Raw genomic sequence first — 23,553 nt, forward strand, 5'->3', positions numbered from 1 at the left:
ATGTCAAATATGAAATTAAATATGAAATATGAGATGTTCTATGATATATCTTTTATGCATCTGGAGAAAACAAAAATTAGAAGTTTTTAGAAAAATATATGATTATATTGTATTGTATTTTTTATTATATTATATTATATTATATTTTATTATATACTTGCCTGCATTTTTAGATATTTAATCAGAACTTTTTAAGAATAGTTATATTAAATAATAATATTATATTATATAATTTTATGCATGTGGAGAAAAAATTTATTTGGTAAAAAATATATGCTTAATATATGCTTAATATATATATATATATAGATGCAGCCAGAGGAAAAACAAACAAAAAGGTTGATAAGAGTATATTTACACATTTTTGCATAATAAAAAATGTAAAGGTTTTAATTAAAAATACATATATTAATATTAATATATTACTCAATATACTATTAATAATACAATATCAATACATCATATTACATATAATCTTTATTAATAATGAGAAATCTAATTTAAAAACCAACATGAATACAAAGATCACATTTCTAAAAACTGTTCGAGCTGTTTCTACAGCATGTGTCAAACTGGGGCTTTAAGAGATATTTCTTTCCAGTTTCTCTGTCGATCTTTACATTACACAAACACATTACACAGAAGAGAGAGAGAGAGAAAGCGCTCAGATCTCTGCGCTCAAACTCGATCCAGCGGAAGAGTCGATAAATCCTGTTCAAAGCTCACAGCTTCTGCGTTACATAAAGGATCTTAACACAGCTGTAAATGTGCCAAAGCTCAAACAAAGAGACTCATGAGCTCCTCTGAACTCAAACTGCAGCAGTCGTGAAAGCCTTCATGATGATCCCTGCCCTGCGCTCTACCATTCAATGCAAACCAAAGAGAGTCAGACCTTCACAAACTGCTTTAAAAGACAAAAATACAAAATATATAGTATAAGTATATAGATTAATGTTTGTTTCTGATTTGCATTCGAAGGCAAATTAAATTTAAAGAATGCTAAAACATCTATAAGAAAGCATTTCAAGCTCATCTGTGACTGACTACAAACTACAGTAGTGTGTGTGTGTGTGTGTGTGTGTAATTGAGCTAATGAACGAGTCTCTAAAGCCGAGTGCTTCCTTGATCCGTCAATATCTGATCAATCACTTTGATCTCAGGATCGTCAGCATAAAACATGAGCCACAGGAGAGAAAGAGAGATGAGAATATCACAGAGGAGAAAAAATGCAGTCTTTCTTTATCTTTTTTTTTTGTCCTGTATTGAGTGATACAGACAAATCACATCAGTTTTTATTTTATTTTTTAATTTAATTTGATTCATTTTAACAAAAATCAGTGATTGGAGATCTTTAACCTTTAGGAAATGTTCCAAAGACCAGATGATGGTTTGTAGTTTATTATAAAAATATATTTTTTATTTATATTTTATATTATATTTAAAATATATTATTAAATAGTGTTTATGTTTGTATGTGTAAACTACATGATTCGGTGAAGCTTCAGTGAAGCTGATTGGTTTCTGAACTTGATGCAAACCTGTTTCTGAGCTCTACATGCAGTTCTTTTGACCTCAGGGCTTGGTTTATGCTCTGATATGCATTTTCAGCTGTTAGACCTTTTATTAAGATGTTTGTGCTCAAAACAAACCCATTCAATTGATTTCGCCACAGGTTAACTTTACTCAAAGTGTAGTAACATCTACAGGTAATATAAATGCTTCTGAGCACAATTTCAATGGTCCCAAAGGGTATGAATACTTATGCAATGGAATAATTAAACTTGTTTTATTTTTAATACATTTGCAAAGTTGTTAATTTTTCTTTTTCTTTTTTTTGCTTTATCATTATGGTGTATGGAGTGTAGACTGATGTGGAAAAAAGTAAGGTAGCAACATAAAACGTGAAAAAAAATGAAGGGACTTCATTTAGAAAATCTTTTGCAAGGCACTGTGTGTGTGTGTGTGTGTGTGTGTGTATATACAGTATATATATATATATATATATATATATATATATATATATATATATATATCAGAAGAGTTTTCACAGCCTGAGTGAGTGTGAGAGAAAGACTCACACAGAAATCAACACAAATGTGTGCAACAGCACAAACAATAAACGAAGTTTAAATTAATTGACTTGCATTTCAGACACAATATTGACTGCTTTTGCTCAATTTCGCCGATGAATATAGTTCCAATCAAAGCCACTGCAGAACTGTTTCGTGCAACACAGCTGTGTTTCATTACTGAATGAATCCATGTTTTTTGAATGAATCAAGTGAGTCAGTGATTCAGTAGCTCATTCGTGAAGACAGTAGACACTTGCCTCATCTCTGGATGAATCAGCCGTTTGAACGAATCTGTTGACTAAATGACTCACTCATTCAAACAGTCATTAGCCACCACATACTGGTTTGGTTTCATATTTAAAACTATCATTGCATTTTCCCCAACATTTCTTATTTGTAGGTTTAAAAAATATTTAAAACATTAATCTTATAAAAATCTTAACTGTGTAAATGCATTTCATCGAACAGTCTGTGTAAATACATCTAATGCCGCTTCATATGCAGCTTCTGTGATTCAGTAGAAAGATGGAGTTTGTTCATACTTATTTCATTTGAATGGTAACAGCTCTGCAGTTTCTTATTATTCTGAATTAATTTAAACAATGTAAGAATTTGATGTGAAAGATGACATTTAATAAGGTTAGCGAAAAAAATGACAATTTAAGAAACAGTGGGAAATGTCATCTTTTTTGTTATATAAATTGCTATTACTCCCTATTTGGAGAGTTGTTTAAGTGAGAGAACATTTGCAACTTTGTCCAGATTGGGGGAATTGCATTGCTTAATTTATTAATTTTTTTTATTAAACATGTTTTGCATTTAAAAAAAAAAAGTATATATTTTGTGTATGCTGAAAATCGGAATCAGCAAAAATCGGCAGGTCACTCTTACAAAAAACACAAACATTTTGATCAGTTTAAAACTAGCTTCATGTTAAGTTAACTGAATGCTATATAATAATTAATTTAGCCAGAAGATTATATTTCTTGTCTCTGGTCTAATTGAAACCATCATCTTTTTAACTGCACTTTTACAGATTCCATAAAACATTCAGTTCATCACATCACGCGCATCACTTCCTGTCTCTCTCTCGCTCTCTCAACTAAAGGTCTTCGAATGTCGCTAAATAGATTTGTTGTTTTAAAAGCAGATAACATTGCCCTGCTTCAGTCTGGAGGTCAAAGAACAAAAAGATCATCTTCATCATCATCATCATCGTCGTTCCACTCAAGACTCACATATACGCCACACGTAATCACGACTGAAAAATGAGCACCATTTGGCTCTAACAGCATTAGCACGCGCTCCACGCAGACATATTTGTACTCATAATAAATTTTTTCCGGCTCAGGTTTCGTCTTAATGAGCGGGTCAGGCTGGACGTAAGCTGGTTTGCGGGCGTTTGGGCGCGGAGGTGAAGGCCCAGACGAATGGGTTTCCTCTTACGGTTGGAGGTTTTCACCATCCTGAGGACGAGACATCATTACATCATATTAATGGGCTCCAATCGCATTAGATCCTGCCTCTCGTCTGTCAGGGGATGAGGAGAATCTGGAGAACGCATCCCAGCAGCTGTGAAGGACTTCAGCACTGATTCAGAAGCGTTGAGTCTCTGAACAACTAACCAATGCTGCTTATGAGTGTTTAAAACCCCTGCAGACTAAGCTAGGGTCTTATGATATCGGCTTTCTCAAATTATTTTTTTCTATTTTAATATTTCTAGATTCTGTTGTTTTTCCTTTTCAGGTTTTCTGAATTCCATTTTAATGGTTAAACAAAAACGTAGCAATCAAAAAACTGACATCATAAAACTTACACCATTTACCAACTATTTATTATATTTATTTATTTAGAAGGAAAAAAATCTTTTATTTCATTTCAGTTTTATAAAATTTTCCTGGATTTACTTTTTATGGTTAAATAAAATTTAAAAAGACTTAAAAAGTCTAATTAATCAAAATCATTTTGATATGAAATCCATTTTTATTGTTTCTGCTATAATTTTTATGGATTTGTTTTTTTTTCCATTTGAAATTTTCTGGACTCTTTCATAGATTTTCATAGTTAAGTAAACGTTAGCAAAATATATATATATATTTTAAATAAAAATAAAATATTTTTTTTTTATAAATATAAATTCTTCACATTTGTAGGGCCCACTGAAATCAATTTATTTTATTTTATGTGCAGTGGATAAGACACATGTCTTTGGTGTGAGAGACCTGGGTTCGAATCCACTGTGAGACACCAATGTGTCCCTGAGCAAGACACTTAACCCCTAGTTGCTCCAGAGGCGTGCGACCTCTGACATATATAGCAATTGTAAGTCGCTTCTGATAAAAACGTCAGCTAAGTGAATAAATGTAAATGTAAATATATGGATATGGTTTTATGGCTAAATACAATTTTAATACACAAAATGCATGTCTACGTTTTTTAAATTTTAAAAGTGCCATTTTAACAGTTTAGAATAATATACAACTTTTACATTTGTAAATTTAATAATCAAAAAGCATGCCAAATTAATTGCATTCACAAAACTTTTTCAGTAATTCTGTGTTGTTTTAATTTTCTGGATTTATGATGTTAAACCAACATTTATTATCAAAAACTAAGGTTAGTAAAGAAATGCAATCAAAGTGCTTCACAACAGAGGTTTACTGTTAATATATGGAAGTAAAAATTTTAATTTGTGAAAATTATGTGTCTCATTAAACAGTAGTACTGCACAATACTTATATATTTCTCTCATAATTTCTTCAAGTTAAGCCGAACTTTTATTTTGAAGGGTTATACTGTAGATCTCTGAGTTTCTGACGGTAATTGTTCCCAAACGTACAGATGGAAAGTGGTGACTCTCAGATCTCTCTGAAGATGAAGTTTATGATTGAGATTTAATTAACATCCCAACTTTTGACTTATCTAAAATACACCAAATCCCCCGAGACTCTGTGTTGTACAGTAAAAAAGTGTGCATCTCACTTGGACAGCTGCTTCTCGGCGTCGGCGCAGAGCTCCAGCAGACCCATGAGCACCGCCGACACGTCCATGTACGGCTCCCACACCGTGAAGCCGCGGCCGATCAGATCAATGGCTGTGCGCCGGATGGTGCTGTGGGCTGGCAGCTTGGGGCTGGGCGGCTGGAGGAGCAGGAACGTCAGGGCTTTACCTGAGAGACAGACGGTTATTAATATCCATAATGACCAGAGCCGTTATCAGGACGGTCTGCAGGTCTGTAGGCGGAAATATTGATGCACAGCTAATACAGCATCAGTCACTAAACACATCAACATAATGTCACGTGCATCTGAACACACTAGAGTGTCAAACTCAAAAACAAAAGTAATCACAAGTAAAAACAAAATCTTATTTTTGTACACAGAGTTGTGTACTAAAAACATCTAAATAGGAAATCAGTACGTTAAGTAAATAAAAATAAAGCAAATATTAAAACAATTTAAATAAAACACATTTTTAAAATAAAAAAATATATATTTTACTTCAACCACACACAAAGCAAATGTGGAAAAACACATTTTCATTTAGGTGCTGGGATCTAGAAATGATGTCATTGTTTGGTACAATTGATTAATTAAACATTAATTCAAGTGTGCCAGATTATTTTTTGATTGTATATTTCTTAAATCACCAACAAACCAATTAACGAGCAAATCATTTAGTTAAGTAAATATTAAATAACAAAAAAAAAACATATATACATATATATATATATATATACACACACACATAGATACATTTATATACATACATATATATATATATATATATATATATATATATATATAAATGTAAATATTTTTTACAATACAAATAAATGCAGACCCCCACCCCCCCTCATTTAGAGGCTGGGATCTGGAAAAGACTACACAAGCTAAGTTTAGCAGAAAGTCTTAAAAATGTTCTCTTTTCAAAAGAGATAAGTGAATTGAGGTCACATGGTGTTGAACACAAACCCCAAAGCGGTCAGTTTGTGTGTGTGTGTGTGTCTATCCGTCAGCGGAGCGCTAACGAGGGGCTCCTTCACTCAACTGCAGGCCTCTATTAGAGCACAACAGCCACACATGCTGTCTCCATGACAACGGTCAATGTGTGGGAGGGTGGGGGGGGGTTGGGGGTCAGCACACACACACACACACAGTACATCTGTGGCACATCAGCGGATCTGATCAATGTTTATGTTATTTGTTATAGATCAGCTGCTTAATAATCACACACACAATGATCGTCTGGATTTATCGTAGTCTGCTTAAGAGCTTGTGGCCACGGCAACAGGTCGCCGGGTAATTACCGTGGCAACAGAGAACAATGAGGTGAGCTAATTGATGCAGACGGACTCCAGTCGAAGCTTTCAGCAGAAACTGACTTCAGCTGTCTGTGTGTGATAGAGTGTGTGTGCATGAGATTGTGCGAGAGTGTGTGTGTGTCTGAGTGTGTGTGTGTGTGTGTGTGTGTGTGTGTGTGTGCTCTTGTTTTTGTGTCATATCAGGACACAACTCTGTAGAATGACATGGGTATGACACAGGTATTACAAGGAGAGGGTGACTTATGAGGACATAACCCATGTCCCCATTTTTCAAAACACTTATAAATCATACAGAATGAGTTTTTTTGAGAAAGTAAAAATGCACAAAGTTTCCTGTGAGGGTTAGGGTTAGGTGTAGGGTTGGTGTAGGGCCAGAGAATATACAGTTTGTACAGTATAAAAACTATTACACCTATGGGATGAACACACTTTACACAAAAACAAACGTGTGTGTGTGTGTGAGAGAGAGAGCGTGTGTTGGGATGTGTGCTGGATTTCATAATGTGCTTTCATTTCCCATTCACTTTTATATACATCAGTAAATACCTAAATAATACTGAAATAAAATGTAATACAAATATTAGATGAAAACTTTACAAAATTTATGTTTCCTAACTGTAATAAGTTTAAGTTGAATGTTAAAATTACTAAACAGAAATAAAATAAAATAAAAATAATAGAAAAAAAGCATAAAACAAAGTTACTAAAACTTTAACTGAGAATAAAATGAAAACTGAAAATATAATTTATGCTATTTAATTTAATCTATTAAAAATTGTTTTCAGTAGTTAAGCTGAATCAAATTAAAAAATTTAATTCTGAAATAAGTTTAATTTGAAATTATATTATTATTTAGAACAGCAGTTTTCTATGTGAATATCTGTTAAAATATAATGTATTCCTGTGATGCACAGCTGTATTTTCAGCATCATTCCTCCAGTCTTCACTATCACATGATCTTCAGAAATCATGAAAAAATGATGATTTACTGCTCAAGAAACATTTCTGATTATTATCAATGTTGAAAACATTTTTTCAGGATTTAAAGACGAATAGAAAGTACAATAAACAGCATTTATTTAAAAAAGCTATCTTTTGTAACATTATAAATGTCTTTACTGTCACTTTTGATCAATTGAATGCATCCTTGCTGAATAAAAGTGTGAATTTCTTTACTTCTAAAAAAGCTTCTAGAATCATTGCCATTTCTGTTTTTGATGACAGTGGAGCCGAAACCAAGTCACCTCAGTGTTTCTGCTCTTAAGTGTGTGTAAGGTCAGTTTGGTGTGTGTTTGTGTTGGTCAGCACTGATCTGAACTTTGGGTGTCTCCGTGTGACCGGACACGTCTCGCCTGTCGCTTCAGACGTATCAAACCTCCTGTGAGTGTGAAGCACAGCAGCACATCCTCCGGCGCTCCGGGATTCGCTGCTTTGTTCCGGAGCGCAGCGCCGAGGTTTAAGAGCAGTGTGGTTTGTAGTCTAATCCGGCCTTTGATTCCCAACACCGCGGCACAAATCCATCGTGTGGAAGTGAGAGACGTGAAACTTTAACCTTAAACACTCGACTGAATAGCTGCTCTTAAAGTCTCTGAATAAACTCAGAGCATTAAATCTTCTGACGAGCTTTAGCCAGGATTACTTGATTAAATTAATGACTGCTAACCAGGGCTCTGAATCAGTTCATGGAAACCGAAACCAAAACCAAAACCGGAAACTAATGAAATTTTGACAGGAACAGAACAGTAAGATGGATTCAACAGATCACATGCACCTGCAGTGCTTCTGTGAACGTAGAAAACAGAATAAAACTGTAGGCTCACATAAAAAGGAATATAGGCCTATACACAATATATTTCACTTAAATCATTGACAGATTAACAAAACGAAAAAAAAAAATATGAAAAAGAAAATGAGAACTACTAACTACTACTAACTACTACTGAAAATTATAAAGATTACGGTAATGCGAATTTAAGAGAAATGTGCTAAATTTCATATTTGAAACCTGAGCAAAATTAATCGCTGTGTAAATTATACATAAAACCATCATTAAGTCAATTACAACATTCAATACAATGCAATCATTTATGCAAGCAAGACTTTAAGAATAATTTACACAGACATTTCACTCTTGACTTTTTTTTTTAAAAATTAGCTAAACCTATCCTCTATTTACACATCCTGTCTAAAAGGATGGCACTTGGTCCAAATGAGCAGCCGGACACTGCCATGCTGAGACATAACACTATACCTCATTTCCTGTCTGGACAGGAAGAAGAATCTTCTGCAAATTTATTGTCCCGTTTCTCGGGCCGGCCGAACAGGTTGAGTCCATTTTTCAAAGCAAACATCTTTGTTTAAGACTTGACTTGGTTTAAATGGATGAATTAATATTGACAAAACATCAGCCAGGCTAATGAGTGGTTAGTTAAAGCAATAAACATGCCACATTAGAGGCTGGGCCACAGGAAGCTAATTAGAGAGCGAAGAGAGGACGAGAGAGAGATGAAGAGAGAGAGAGAGAGAGAGAGAGAGAGAGAGAGAGAGAGAGAGAGAGAGAGAGAGAGATTTAAACCATTAGCTCCAACACCCACAAGCGTTTTACTGGAAACTGTCTCTCTCTTTCACACACACACACACAGAGCAATATAGAATGACTTGTAGGGTCATATATGATGTTCATTTCTAGTTGCCTTATTTCTGCAGGACCCTCTGCCCTCCTGTCTCTCGCTCTGTCTCTGTGTGTCTGGCCATCCATCTTTTTCTGGTTCTTTGCCGTCTGTGTCTCTGTCTGCCTGTCCATCTGTCTGTGTCTTTCTGTCTGTCCATCAGTCCATCTCTCTGTGTGTCTGTCCATCTATCTGTGTGTCTGTTCATCTCTCTGTCCATCTCTCTGTGTGTCTGTCCATCTGTTTGTGTCTGTCTGTCTGTCTGTCTGTCTGTCTTTGTCTGTTCATCTGTCTGTGTGTCTGTCCTTCTGTCTGTGTGTCTGTCTGCCTGTGTCTGTCCATCTGCCTGTGTCTGTCCTTCTGTCTGTGTCTGTCTATCTGTCTGTGTCTGTCTATCTGTCTGTGTCTGTCCATCTGCCTGTGTCTGTCCTTCTGTCTGTGTCTGACTGTCTGTCTGTGTCTGTCTATCTGTCTGTGTCTGTCCATCTGCCTGTGTCTGTCCTTCTGTCTGTGTCTGTCTGTCTGTCTGTGTCTGTCTATCTGTCTGTGTCTGTCCATCTGCCTGTGTCTGTCCTTCTGTCTGTGTCTGTCTGTCTGCCTGTGCCTGTTCATCTGTCTGTCTGTCTGCCTGTGTCTGTGTGTCTGTCCGTCTGTCTGTGTGTCTGTCTGTCTGTCTGCCTGTGTCTGTCCTTCTGTCTGTGTCTGTCTGTCTGCCTGTGCCTGTTCATCTGTCTGTGTGTCTGTCCATCTGTCTGTGTGTCTGTCCATCTGTCTGTGTGTCTGTTCATCTGTCTGTCTGCCTGTGTCTGTCCGTCTGTCTGTCTGTGTCGGTCCACCTGTCTGTGTGTCTGTCTGCCTGTGCCTGTTCATCTGTCTGTGTGTCTGTCCATCTGTCTGTGTGTCTGTTCATCCGTCTGTCTGCCTGTGTCTGTCCATCTGTCTGTGTGTCTGTCCGTCTGTCTGTGTGTCTGTCCGTCTGTCTGTGTGTCTGTCTGTCTGCCTGTGTCTGTGCGTCTGCCTGTGTCTGTGCCTGTTCATCTGTCTGTCTGCCTGTGTCTGTCTGTCTGCCTGTGTCTGTCCATCTGTCTGTCTGCCTGTGTTTGTCTATCTGTCTGTGTGTCTGTCTGTCTGTCTGCCTGTGTCGGTCCTTCTGTCTATGTCTGTCTATCTGTCTGTGTCTGTCTGTCTGCCTGTGTCTGTCCATCTGTCTGTGTGTCTGTCCATCTCTCTGTTTCTGTCTGTCTACCTGTGCCTGTTCATCTGTCTGTCTGTCTGCCTGTGTCTGTCCGTCTGTCTGTGTGTCTGTCTGTCTGTCTGCCTGTGTCGGTCCATCTGTCTGTGTGTCTGTCTGCCTGTGCCTGTTCATCTGTCTGTGTGTCTGTCCATCTGTCTGTGTGTCTGTTCATCTGTCTGTCTGCCTGTGTCTGTCCATCTGTCTGTGTGTCTGTCCATCTGTCTGTGTGTCTGTCCATCTGTCTCTGTGTCTGTCCATCTGTCTGTGTGTCTGTCTGTCTGTCTGTGTGTCTGTCTGTCTGTGTCTGTGCCTGTTCATCTGTCTGTCTGCCTGTGTCTGTCTGTCTGCCTGTGTCTGTCCATCTGTCTGTCTGCCTGTGTCTGTCTATCTGTCTGTCTGCCTGTGTCTGTCTATCTGTCCTTCTGTCTGTGTCTGTCTGTCTGCCTGTGTCTGTCCATCTGTCTGTCTGCCTGTGTCTGTCTATCTGTCTGTGTGTCTGTCCTTCTTTCTGTGTCTGTCTGTCTACCTGTGTCTGTCTTTCTGTCTGTGTGTCTGTCCATCTGTCTGTGTGTCTGTCTGTCTGACTTTGTCTGTCTGTCTGTCAGTAGGTCCATCTGACTGTCTGTCTGCCTGTGTCTGTCTTTCTGTATGTGTGTCTATCTGTCTTTATGTTCATCTGCCTGTCCATCTGTTTTTGTCTGTCTGTGTTCTCTCTCTCTATCCACTTGTTTATATGTCTGTCTGTCTTTCCTTTATTCTGTCTGTCTGTCTCTTGCCTCTGCTGTGGTCAAATCGAAAGTGAAGTTAAAATCAATGGAGTTGAGCTGGTAAGAGATGCGGCAGTTGGAGAGACAGAGAGAGAAACAAAGGGTGTCTAAACAGGGAATGCCTTCAGCACACTGGATTTACAGCAACACACATACACTGCATTACTGTGACATCACTTCCTGTCACTGCAGCGCTGAGCTCGGTTCTTGCTTACTATACAGGGTGTGTGTTCACTTTTACCAGACTGCAACAGTAGAAATGGTTGGTAATGATGATAAAACTGTGCTAGTAAAATATGCTATATTCTGTATAGTATTTACCAACAGATACTGGTGGATATTGATTTACTGGCAATTATGGTCAATAACCAATAAGACTAAGTTTAAAATATATGAATGTATAAATTAAATATAGGGTTATTATAGTTAGCTAAAAAGAAAACCATAAAATCGTTAATTTCTTGGAACATATCAATCTATCTATCTATCTATCTATCTATCTATCTATCTATCTATCTATCTATCTATCTATCTATCTATCTATCTATCTATCTATATATTTACACTATAATTTATACTGAGTTTAATCAAGTGTGTGAAAAAAATTACTGATATTAGTGTCTATTAATGAAATCTTGATATCATGTCATTCGATGCTGTGCAAAAACATCTGAAGTGTTGGAAAACAGCTCAATATGTTAAAACGTGCAACTGTCTAATTGCTCCTCAAAACCCTCGAGACATTCACATTATAAACAATACACACAATAACACACACACACACACACACACTCAACATGAAGGGACGTTACAAGCTTTCTGCTGCCCCTGGGTACAGACTAATTGAAAGAGTCTATCAGACACACACACACACACATGCACAGAGAGAGAGGCATGGGCTTTAAAAATTAAAATAGCTTGAAAACTAGAGTGAGAGACAGATTTCTGATGTGTGTGTGTGTGTGTGTGTGTGTGTGTGTGTGTGTGTGTGTGTGTGTGTGTTTTCCTAGCTGACCTTGTCACTGGCCTCAGGCAAACAGCTTTGTTTCTTTACAAAGGTAAAGTATGACTCATGTGTCCACTTTGAGCTCAAACACACACACACACACACACACACACTCGGGTTCAGATTCTCCTAAAGGTCTCACAGACGCTTTGACCATCAAATTGACCTTGAAGACAGAAAACCCTCCAAACACACACACACACACACACACACACACACACACACACACACAGCCTATAGCATAATGCTCATATTAACCAAGTGCACTTGAACAATATTCCAGTGCACTGAATAAGTTTCATTTTATATTTCTTATTTTCATTTAGTTTAAGTTGATGTAGTCAAATAACAAAATAAAAACTGAAATAGAAACATTATAAAAACTATACAGAACTACAGTATATAAAACTGTATATTTAAAAAATGTATTAATATGAATCACAAAAACCTTAATTTCAAAATTAAATTAAACTGAACATATAAAAATAAAAAATGATTCACTACACTAATTAAAAATATTGATTATTAATGAAACCACAATAGTATCTCAGTGATACTAATGTATATACACACACACACACACACACAAAACAAAACAAAAAATGTAAAAAATAAATGATAAAATAAATACAAATAAATTGGTGGTGGCCAAGATTATTAGAGCACTAGTATTTTCAAAAGCTAAAAATAGGTTTTAAGAAACAATGAGTCTGACAACAGCCAGTGCACCACACAGAGATCTGATCTGATCATCATCCAGTCAATAAACTTAGACTAAATCAAGAAGAACTGTGTGGAGCACTGGCTCACAGGATTATTACAATTAATGGCCAAATGAATGTTTGGAAAAGCAAACTTATATTTACTACTGACATACTCAAAAACATCTTTTTATAATAGTGTTCTAATCTTTTTGAATACCACTGTATATACTGTACATAAGTAGTTTGAGAGTGAAGAGACTAGATTACTGTATGTCATTCATAATGACTCATGGGAGTGATCAGGTGTGTGTGTGTGTGTACTCACAGGTGTGTGTGTGTGTGTTAGGGCTGAAACGATTTCTTGAGTAACTCGAGTAACTCGATTACAAAAAATGATCGAGGCAAATTCCTTGGCCTCGAAACCTCTTTTAATTTAATTTAAATCTCACGTCAGGTTCTTTCGCAATGATTTTTTCAATGTGACACAACGCATTTACGTCACCCACAAAGCGGAAGGAGACACAAGCGCTGCGTCCAAGATCGCATACTGCAAGTAGTCAGCAGTGTTTTGATTTGAGGACGCGGGCAAACGTAAAGAGAACGTCGTGGCGTGTGTCCGTTGCAAGATAGAGCTGGCACATAACAACTAGGGCCCTATGATTTCCGCGATGCAGAAAACACAGAGGGAATCGCGGAATCCAGTCATGAATTTACAGTTTAACGAGGAATGGCACGGAATTTGCCAGATTTTGAATGAATTAATCAAAAATAGGTCATTGCACTTAAATCAAATCACGATATGGACTAATATCTGTAAATATTAAGCCGGAACAGTCTATTTAAATATGAATCCTGCATGTTCTGCGTGTCTCTGTTAATGAATGGAGCAGAAGCACGTCTTCCTTTATTTACACACACTGAAGCGCGCGTGACGCTCCGGTGATTTCAGCGTCTGCTGTCTCACTTAATAAGGAAGTGAACACATGAACAACATCTCCAGAACTGCTCTGACAGTCACTTCATGAGCATTTGAGCGTTTGATTTGAGAAAAACTAGCATCACATCACATACACAGAACTGTAAAGGTACGTCAACCCGTCAAAATAAAAGTCCTGTATTACTATTGTTCAGCAGAATGTACATAGCCTACCACAAAAAAAAAATCTAACTTTATTTTTTTTTAAGGTTTAAATCACACAACATTTCTTCCATGTTTTATATTTAATAGTAAATCCCCTTTGCTTGCCAAAAAGTTAAGTTAATAATCAATAATTAAAAGATAAATTAATGTTGTATGTGTTTAATGTTTGATGTGCATCTCAGAAAATGCTTTATTTAAAACCCCAACTGAATGGCACTTAAATGCACTTAATTTATCTGTCAACTTATTGTCATTGTTCACAGTACAAGTACAGACAGAGAAACAATGAGTAATACTTAAATGTTTATTTTTAATGTATGCATTGCATTCTATGCATTTAAAACATAAAAATATTTTTTTTCTAAAAAAGGAAACTTAGTTGTTCATTATAAGAGACCTGTGATGGTCACGGAGGGTTCAACATGGACGTTAATACGCACAAACACACACCGAGACTGTTTGGTGATACAAGAGTTTATTGTAATTATTAATCAGAGAGTGAATAAAATACCTGCAACCCTCAGGCCACACTCTCCACTGCAGAAACAAACACAGACTACCTTCCAAAGACATTTATACGGGTGGCCAGCACCATTACCACGTGGAGGGACAAACTCACAGAAAACACTTTACACATGTTCCCTTAAATATACAGAGTCTGAAACAAACACATTGGCATGATGTTCTACTTAATAAATCTACTTTGATGTTATTAATTCGTTCACATTAAACAGGAAATAACAGCAACAACTCGGCCACGTTGCCCCTGAAACCCCCACGCTCAATTAATACATGGTAGATTCCCACCCTAAGCAGAACCAATAATTCCTGCCATTGTTTCTTACCAGGACTCTAAAAATCACGGGACAAACGCTACACGGGAACAATACACATAGTTTACAGGGATTTCATTCACTCTCTGATTAATAATTACAATAAGCTCTTGCATCACCAAACAGTCTCGGTGTGTGTTTGTGCGTATTAACGTCCATGTTGAACGTGCGGTCCCTCCGTGACCGTCACAAGACCCAGGAGTCTTATTTTCTCTTGGTTAATTAATTGCACTTTAATTAAGCATAAACACATTTTATCCGATTACTCGATTAATCGATGGAATTTTTGGTAGAATACTCGATTACTAAAATATTCGATAGCTACAGCCCTAGTGTGTGTGTGTGTGTGTGTGTTTGTGTGTACTCACAGGTGTGTGTGTGTTTGTGTGTACTCACATGTGTGTATGTGTGTTTGTGCACTCACAGATGTATGTGTGTGTGTGTGTACTCACAGGGGTGTGTGTGTGTGTGTGAGTGTACTCACAAGTGTCTGTGTGTGTGTGTGTGTGTGTGTACTCACAAGTGTATGTGTGAGTGTGTGTGTGTGTACTCACAGGTGTATGTGTGTGTGTGTGTGTGTGTGCACTCACAGGTGTGTGTGTGTGTGTGTGTGTACTCACAGGTGTGTGTGTGTGTGTGTGTACTCACAAGTGTATGTGTATGTGTGTGTGTGTGTGTGTGTGTACTCACAGGTGTATCTGTGTGTGTGTGTGTGTGTGTACTCACAAGTGTGTGTGTGTGTGTGTGTGTACTCACAGGTGTGTGTGTGTGTGTGTGTGTGTGTGTACTCACAGGTGTATCTGTGTGTGTGTGTGTGTGTGTGTACTCACAAGTGTATGTGTGTGTGTGTACACACAAGTGTATCTGTGTGTATGTGTGTGTGTGTACTCACAGGTGTATGTGTGTGTGTGTGTGTGTGTGTGTACTCACAGGTGTATCTGTGTATGTGTGTGTGTGTGTGTGTGTGTGTGTGTGTGTGTGTGTGTGTGTGTGTGTGTTTTCCTAGCTGACCTTGTCACTGGCCTCAGGCAAACAGCTTTGTTTCTTTACAAAGGTAAAGTATGACTCATGTGTCCACTTTGAGCTCAAACACACACACACACACACACACACACTCGGGTTCAGATTCTCCTAAAGGTCTCACAGACGCTTTGACCATCAAATTGACCTTGAAGACAGAAAACCCTCCAAACACACACACACACACACACACACACACACACACACACACACACAGCCTATAGCATAATGCTCATATTAACCAAGTGCACTTGAACAATATTCCAGTGCACTGAATAAGTTTCATTTTATATTTCTTATTTTCATTTAGTTTAAGTTGATGTAGTCAAATAACAAAATAAAAACTGAAATAGAAACATTATAAAAACTATACAGAACTACAGTATATAAAACTGTATATTTAAAAAATGTATTAATATGAATCACAAAAACCTTAATTTCAAAATTAAATTAAACTGAACATATAAAAATAAAAAATGATTCACTACACTAATTAAAAATATTGATTATTAATGAAACCACAATAGTATCTCAGTGATACTAATGTATATACACACACACACACACACACAAAACAAAACAAAAAATGTAAAAAATAAATGATAAAATAAATACAAATAAATTGGTGGTGGCCAAGATTATTAGAGCACTAGTATTTTCAAAAGCTAAAAATAGGTTTTAAGAAACAATGAGTCTGACAACAGCCAGTGCACCACACAGAGATCTGATCTGATCATCATCCAGTCAATAAACTTAGACTAAATCAAGAAGAACTGTGTGGAGCACTGGCTCACAGGATTATTACAATTAATGGCCAAATGAATGTTTGGAAAAGCAAACTTATATTTACTACTGACATACTCAAAAACATCTTTTTATAATAGTGTTCTAATCTTTTTGAATACCACTGTATATACTGTACATAAGTAGTTTGAGAGTGAAGAGACTAGATTACTGTATGTCATTCATAATGACTCATGGGAGTGATCAGGTGTGTGTGTGTGTGTACTCACAGGTGTGTGTGTGTGTGTTAGGGCTGAAACGATTTCTTGAGTAACTCGAGTAACTCGATTACAAAAAATGATCGAGGCAAATTCCTTGGCCTCGAAACCTCTTTTAATTTAATTTAAATCTCACGTCAGGTTCTTTCGCAATGATTTTTTCAATGTGACACAACGCATTTACGTCACCCACAAAGCGGAAGGAGACACAAGCGCTGCGTCCAAGATCGCATACTGCAAGTAGTCAGCAGTGTTTTGATTTGAGGACGCGGGCAAACGTAAAGAGAACGTCGTGGCGTGTGTCCGTTGCAAGATAGAGCTGGCACATAACAACTAGGGCCCTATGATTTCCGCGATGCAGAAAACACAGAGGGAATCGCGGAATCCAGTCATGAATTTACAGTTTAACGAGGAATGGCACGGAATTTGCCAGATTTTGAATGAATTAATCAAAAATAGGTCATTGCACTTAAATCAAATCACGATATGGACTAATATCTGTAAATATTAAGCCGGAACAGTCTATTTAAATATGAATCCTGCATGTTCTGCGTGTCTCTGTTAATGAATGGAGCAGAAGCACGTCTTCCTTTATTTACACACACTGAAGCGCGCGTGACGCTCCGGTGATTTCAGCGTCTGCTGTCTCACTTAATAAGGAAGTGAACACATGAACAACATCTCCAGAACTGCTCTGACAGTCACTTCATGAGCATTTGAGCGTTTGATTTGAGAAAAACTAGCATCACATCACATACACAGAACTGTAAAGGTACGTCAACCCGTCAAAATAAAAGTCCTGTATTACTATTGTTCAGCAGAATGTACATAGCCTACCACAAAAAAAAAAATCTAACTTTATTTTTTTTTAAGGTTTAAATCACACAACATTTCTTCCATGTTTTATATTTAATAGTAAATCCCCTTTGCTTGCCAAAAAGTTAAGTTAATAATCAATAATTAAAAGATAAATTAATGTTGTATGTGTTTAATGTTTGATGTGCATCTCAGAAAATGCTTTATTTAAAACCCCAACTGAATGGCACTTAAATGCACTTAATTTATCTGTCAACTTATTGTCATTGTTCACAGTACAAGTACAGACAGAGAAACAATGAGTAATACTTAAATGTTTATTTTTGATGTATGCATTGCATTCTATGCATTTAAAACATAAAAATATTTTTTTTCTAAAAAAGGAAACTTAGTTGTTCATTATAAGAGACCTGTGATGGTCACGGAGGGTTCAACATGGACGTTAATACGCACAAACACACACCGAGACTGTTTGGTGATACAAGAGTTTATTGTAATTATTAATCAGAGAGTGAATAAAATACCTGCAACCCTCAGGCCACACTCTCCACTGCAGAAACAAACACAGACTACCTTCCAAAGACATTTATACGGGTGGCCAGCACCATTACCACATGTGGAGGGACAAACTCACAGAAAACACTTTACACATGTTCCCTTAAATATACAGAGTCTGAAACAAACACATTGGCATGATGTTCTACTTAATAAATCTACTTTGATGTTATTAATTCGTTCACATTAAACAGGAAATAACAGCAACAACTCGGCCACGTTGCCCCTGAAACCCCCACGCTCAATTAATACATGGTAGATTCCCACCCTAAGCAGAACCAATAATTCCTGCCATTGTTTCTTACCAGGACTCTAAAAATCACGGGACAAACGCTACACGGGAACAATACACATAGTTTACAGGGATTTCATTCACTCTCTGATTAATAATTACAATAAGCTCTTGCATCACCAAACAGTCTCGGTGTGTGTTTGTGCGTATTAACGTCCATGTTGAACGTGCGGTCCCTCCGTGACCGTCACAAGACCCAGGAGTCTTATTGTCTCTTGGTTAATTAATTGCACTTTAATTAAGCATAAACACATTTTATCCGATTACTCGATTAATCGATGGAATTTTTGGTAGAATACTCGATTACTAAAATATTCGATAGCTACAGCCCTAGTGTGTGTGTGTGTGTGTGTGTGTTTGTGTGTACTCACAGGTGTGTGTGTGTTTGTGTGTACTCACATGTGTGTATGTGTGTTTGTGCACTCACAGATGTATGTGTGTGTGTGTGTACTCACAGGGGTGTGTGTGTGTGTGAGTGTACTCACAAGTGTCTGTGTGTGTGTGTGTGTGTACTCACAAGTGTATGTGTGAGTGTGTGTGTGTGTACTCACAGGTGTATGTGTGTGTGTGTGTGTGTGTGCACTCACAGGTGTGTGTGTGTGTGTGTGTACTCACAGGTGTGTGTGTGTGTGTGTGTGTACTCACAAGTGTATGTGTATGTGTGTGTGTGTGTGTGTGTGTGTGTGTGTACTCACAGGTGTATCTGTGTGTGTGTGTGTGTGTGTGTGTGTGTGTGTGTGTGTGTGTGTGTGTACTCACAAGTGTGTGTGTGTGTGTGTGTACTCACAGGTGTATGTGTGTGTGTGTGTGTGTGTGTGTACTCACAGGTGTATCTGTGTGTGTGTGTGTGTGTGTGTGTACTCACAAGTGTATGTGTGTGTGTGTACACACAAGTGTATCTGTGTGTATGTGTGTGTGTGTACTCACAGGTGTATGTGTGTGTGTGTGTGTGTGTGTGTGTGTGTGTGTGTACTCACAGGTGTATCTGTGTATGTGTGTGTGTGTGTGTGTGTGTGTGTACTCACAGGTGTATCTGTGTATGTGTGTGTGTGTGTGTGTGTGCACTCACAGGTGTGTGTGTGTGTGTGTGTGTGTGTGTGTACTCACAGGTGTATCTGTGTATGTGTGTGTGTGTGTGTGTGTGTACTCACAGGTGTATCTGTGTATGTGTGTGTGTGTGTGTGTGTGTGTGTGTGTGTGCACTCACAGGTGTGTGTGTGTGTGTGTGTGTGTGTGTGTACTCACAGGTGTGTGTGTGTGTACTCACAAGTGTATGTGTATGTGTGTGTGTGTGTGTGTGTGTACTCACAGGTGTATCTGTGTGTGTGTGTGTGTGTGTGTGTGTACTCACAAGTGTGTGTGTGTGTGTGTGTGTGTGTACTCACAGGTGTATGTGTGTGTGTGTGTGTACTCACAGGTGTATCTGTGTGTGTGTGTGTGTGTGTGTGTGTGTACTCACAAGTGTATGTGTGTGTGTGTACACACAAGTGTATCTGTGTGTATGTGTGTGTGTGTGTACTCACAGGTGTATGTGTGTGTGTGTGTGTGTGTGTGTGTGTACTCACAGGTGTATCTGTGTATGTGTGTGTGTGTGTGTGTGTGTGTGTGTACTCACAGGTGTATCTGTGTATGTGTGTGTGTGTGTGTGTACTCACAGGTGTGTCGGGCCAGTGAGTAGTTGGATCCTCCGGTGGTCAGACCGAATCCGTCAGGAGCCTGAGTGCTGGTGCGAGAGCGGGAAGGTAGTTTGGGAGGTTCGATCTCTGCACCGAACTCGGCTCCGATCACTCCCAGCAGAACGATGGCTGTCGCCTGCTTCCTCCGCTCCTCGTACGAGTTACAGATCTTCGCGTTCGGCGGCAGGTTCGACAGACAGCCTACAGACAGACACAGAGTCACTTAAAGACACGCACATAAAACAACATTCACAGTTCATTTCTGTAGCCACTTATTTCTAAAAAACGTTCAACTGAAAATGATGTATAGAGGTATAACAAATGAGTAAGTATTTTTTTTCAAATATCTAAATCTTTAAACATAGTAAAATAAATCACCACTAACTAAATTTATAAATACTAACTATAACAATAAGCAATTCTTATCAATAAAAGTAAATTCTAGTAATCAAGTAAATCTTGTAAAATATTCAAAATAAAATAATAAACAGATTTTCAGGATATACAAACAAAATGAGATAAAATAAATCATATAAGCAATTCTTATCCATGTAAATAAATCCTTAATAATAACAAGCTAGTCTTATGAGTAAATCCTTAAAAATAATGAAGCAAAGTAATATGAAAAAAAAATTTTTAGGAGATGAAAGTAATATTTCACATGTTGTTTTGTTCTGGTCAGATGAATTTGTTGTCTGAATTAACACAGCGGCACTCGAGGTGCTTCGGCTTTGTGCTCCGAGTCCAGACAGTGCTCTGAATGGAGTGTGTGTGTGTGTGTGTCAGGGTCATGGTCAGGGCCTTGTGCTGGAGGGACACGTGCTACACACACACACACACACACACACACACACACACAGAGGCATAAAGAGAGCCGGAGGAGTGTTTGCTTGCGGAAGTGTGGGGTGCGGTTGGACGGGCTTCTTTTGTTACCAAACGTGTGTGTACCACAGGAGCCCCCCCATCACGGGACACACAATTAGTCTCACACACACACACGCGCCTGAGGCCACAATACAGACACGTATGATGATGTAGAGCACAGATATTACAGTTCACAATCTGCTCACAATGGATAAATGCTTATTTTAATCTGCACTAATGTCAATTAACACATTACAAATGGTTCTAATATCATCTGGATGAATGTTTGTTTAAATCTATAACAGCAATAGTCATAAAAATATATAAATTATATATTTTTTACTTAATGTTATTTTTAAGGATTACTAAAGATGTTTATTACGCATTGTATGGATTTATTTTTGTTTGTTTAATTCATATATATTTTTAAAAAGAATAGGTTTTCATAAAAAATGTGTAATAATTTTGTCAGAAACTACGTAAGGTTTAAGAAACGCATCCATCCTGTTAAAGCCCTGATGTACACACAAATATAATCAATAATTCCAGTAATAAACCAATAAACACATATTTGATATATTAATCTGTGTTTTCTGTTCCTTCACAATAAGCAATAAACTAATGTGTCCCTGGACCACGAAACCAGTCATAAGGGTCTTTTTTTGTGTTAAATTGAGATTTATACATCATCTGAAAGCTAAATAATCTTTCTTTTTTAAATAAATAATATTTCCATTGATGTATGGTTTGTTATGATAGGACAATCAGAGGGTGCAGAAAATCTAAATATTGAGAAAATCACCTTTAAAGTTGAATAAATGAATTCTTAGCAAAGCATATTACAAATCAAAAGTTTTTTTATATACATATTTACAGTAGGAAATGTACAAAATATAAAATTTCAATTATATCCTGATGCTTTTTGGCATAAAATCAACAATTTTGACCCACACAATGTACTGTTGGCTATTGCTACAGATATACCTGTATATAACAATACCAATATTTGATCAATTAATCTGTGTTTTCTGTTCCTTTTGCATTTGTGGAGCTGCTATTAAAATCACTATTAATAATAGTAACATGATAAGTGTCAAATCAAGTGTAAGCCATTCATTTCATATTATAAACAAATAAGTAATAAATAACAGAACTCAGACAAAGGAGAAGTTTCTCTTATTGCACTGCAGAAGTCAGAGCAGATTTTGTCTTCGTTTCTGTCCGATTATTTTCTAAACAATCATATTATTTCATTTCTTCCGGCCTCACACTAAAAGGCCTAACCTGATTGGCTCCATTAATGTTTTGTTCTCGGAGTACGAGAGGCCACATCTTTGCTGATTCAATTTGACCCCGGCCTCGTCTGATTGGTTCTCAGCTGACCTCTGACCTCTCAGGACACCGCAGCACTCAGAAACAAACCAGCAGCTCTCAAACCCTTCACATCATGACCATAGTCAGAGACATTCACCTACTAACTCACACTGACTACACAAATACATAAATAAAATATGTAAAATATATATTTTTTAATAATAAGATATATGCTTATATTATTTAATAACTAAAAAATATTATTTGTACATAAATAACTGTTTAATTTCAGAAACGATTAAAAAATACATTTGTTTTTAATTGCAAGTTCTATATTTAATAATACAATAAATATAAATAAAATAAGACAAAGCTAAAGCATTTTAAAAATCTCTTAAAATAAAAACAACCCAGCTCTAAAATGTATTTTAAATGATAAAAATACTATCTTTTTCATTCGCTAGTCCATGACAGATTCAGCATTCAACAAACACTTCAACAAATACAGACATTTTATAAAATTCAATCTAGAAAAAAAGACTCTATAAAAGTTTTTTTTGTTATGCACTTGTAATTAAAAATCGTAAAGGTCTATATGGTTCCTTCTAACAAAGTACTTCAAAGTTTGTTCTGATAAAAAATAAAATAATAATAATCTTATGACTTTAATGACTTATGACAAAAACGGGGTGGATCATGTTTTATAGACATACATTAGTGATGCAATATTGAGAAAATTAAATGTAAGAAATATAAACAAAGCATTAAACACTTTCTATTTAAAGTTTTTACAAATATCTGCTTGATTGCTAAATCTTGTCCCATTTTGTCTATTTTATTTCACTTTGCGCATTTAATTACAAGACTTTGCTCTCTGCTCAAATCCTGTAAGTTTAATTTAAATGTTATGGTTTTAAACTTTAAATGTATTTTCTCTGTGTTTACTGGTGCATTTACTCTTGTTTTTTTTAATCATACAATGCAGTGAAGACAGAAAGAAACTGTCACCGCCATCAAAGCAAATGAAACGTGACAACAGAAATAAGTGACAGTAAACTGTGAGGAGGTTTCATAGTTTCACTGCCAACAGAAATCACTCACAAACACAGCGTAAGTGCATTTCCATGCTTCAGTTATGAGAAACACACACAGAGTCCGTTCAGGTTGTGTGTATGAAATCTGATGTGATACCATCATCTTTGTTTAATCAGTATCTGTGCGCTTCTTACCTGCAATATTAAAGACAAAATCAAAGCTATGACAAC

General features: G+C 36.9%; 1 protein-coding gene across 2 annotated transcripts in view; it reads right to left on the reverse strand.

Moving 5' to 3' along the window:
• Positions 1 to 23,553, reverse strand: part of LOC132116886 (WD repeat-containing protein 7) — a 119,162-nt gene that overhangs the window by 13,729 nt on the left and 81,880 nt on the right. For both annotated transcript variants that reach the window (XM_059525753.1, XM_059525752.1), the window contains 2 exons: positions 20,090 to 20,311; positions 5,055 to 5,241 (listed from right to left, as the gene is read on the reverse strand). In XM_059525753.1, coding sequence (XP_059381736.1) covers positions 5,055 to 5,241; positions 20,090 to 20,311 — 409 coding nt within the window. The remainder of the gene's footprint in view (positions 1 to 5,054; positions 5,242 to 20,089; positions 20,312 to 23,553) is intronic.

Source organism: Carassius carassius, chromosome 36 (genome assembly GCF_963082965.1).
Source record: "Carassius carassius chromosome 36, fCarCar2.1, whole genome shotgun sequence".
NCBI classification, from domain to species: Eukaryota; Metazoa; Chordata; class Actinopteri; order Cypriniformes; family Cyprinidae; genus Carassius; species Carassius carassius.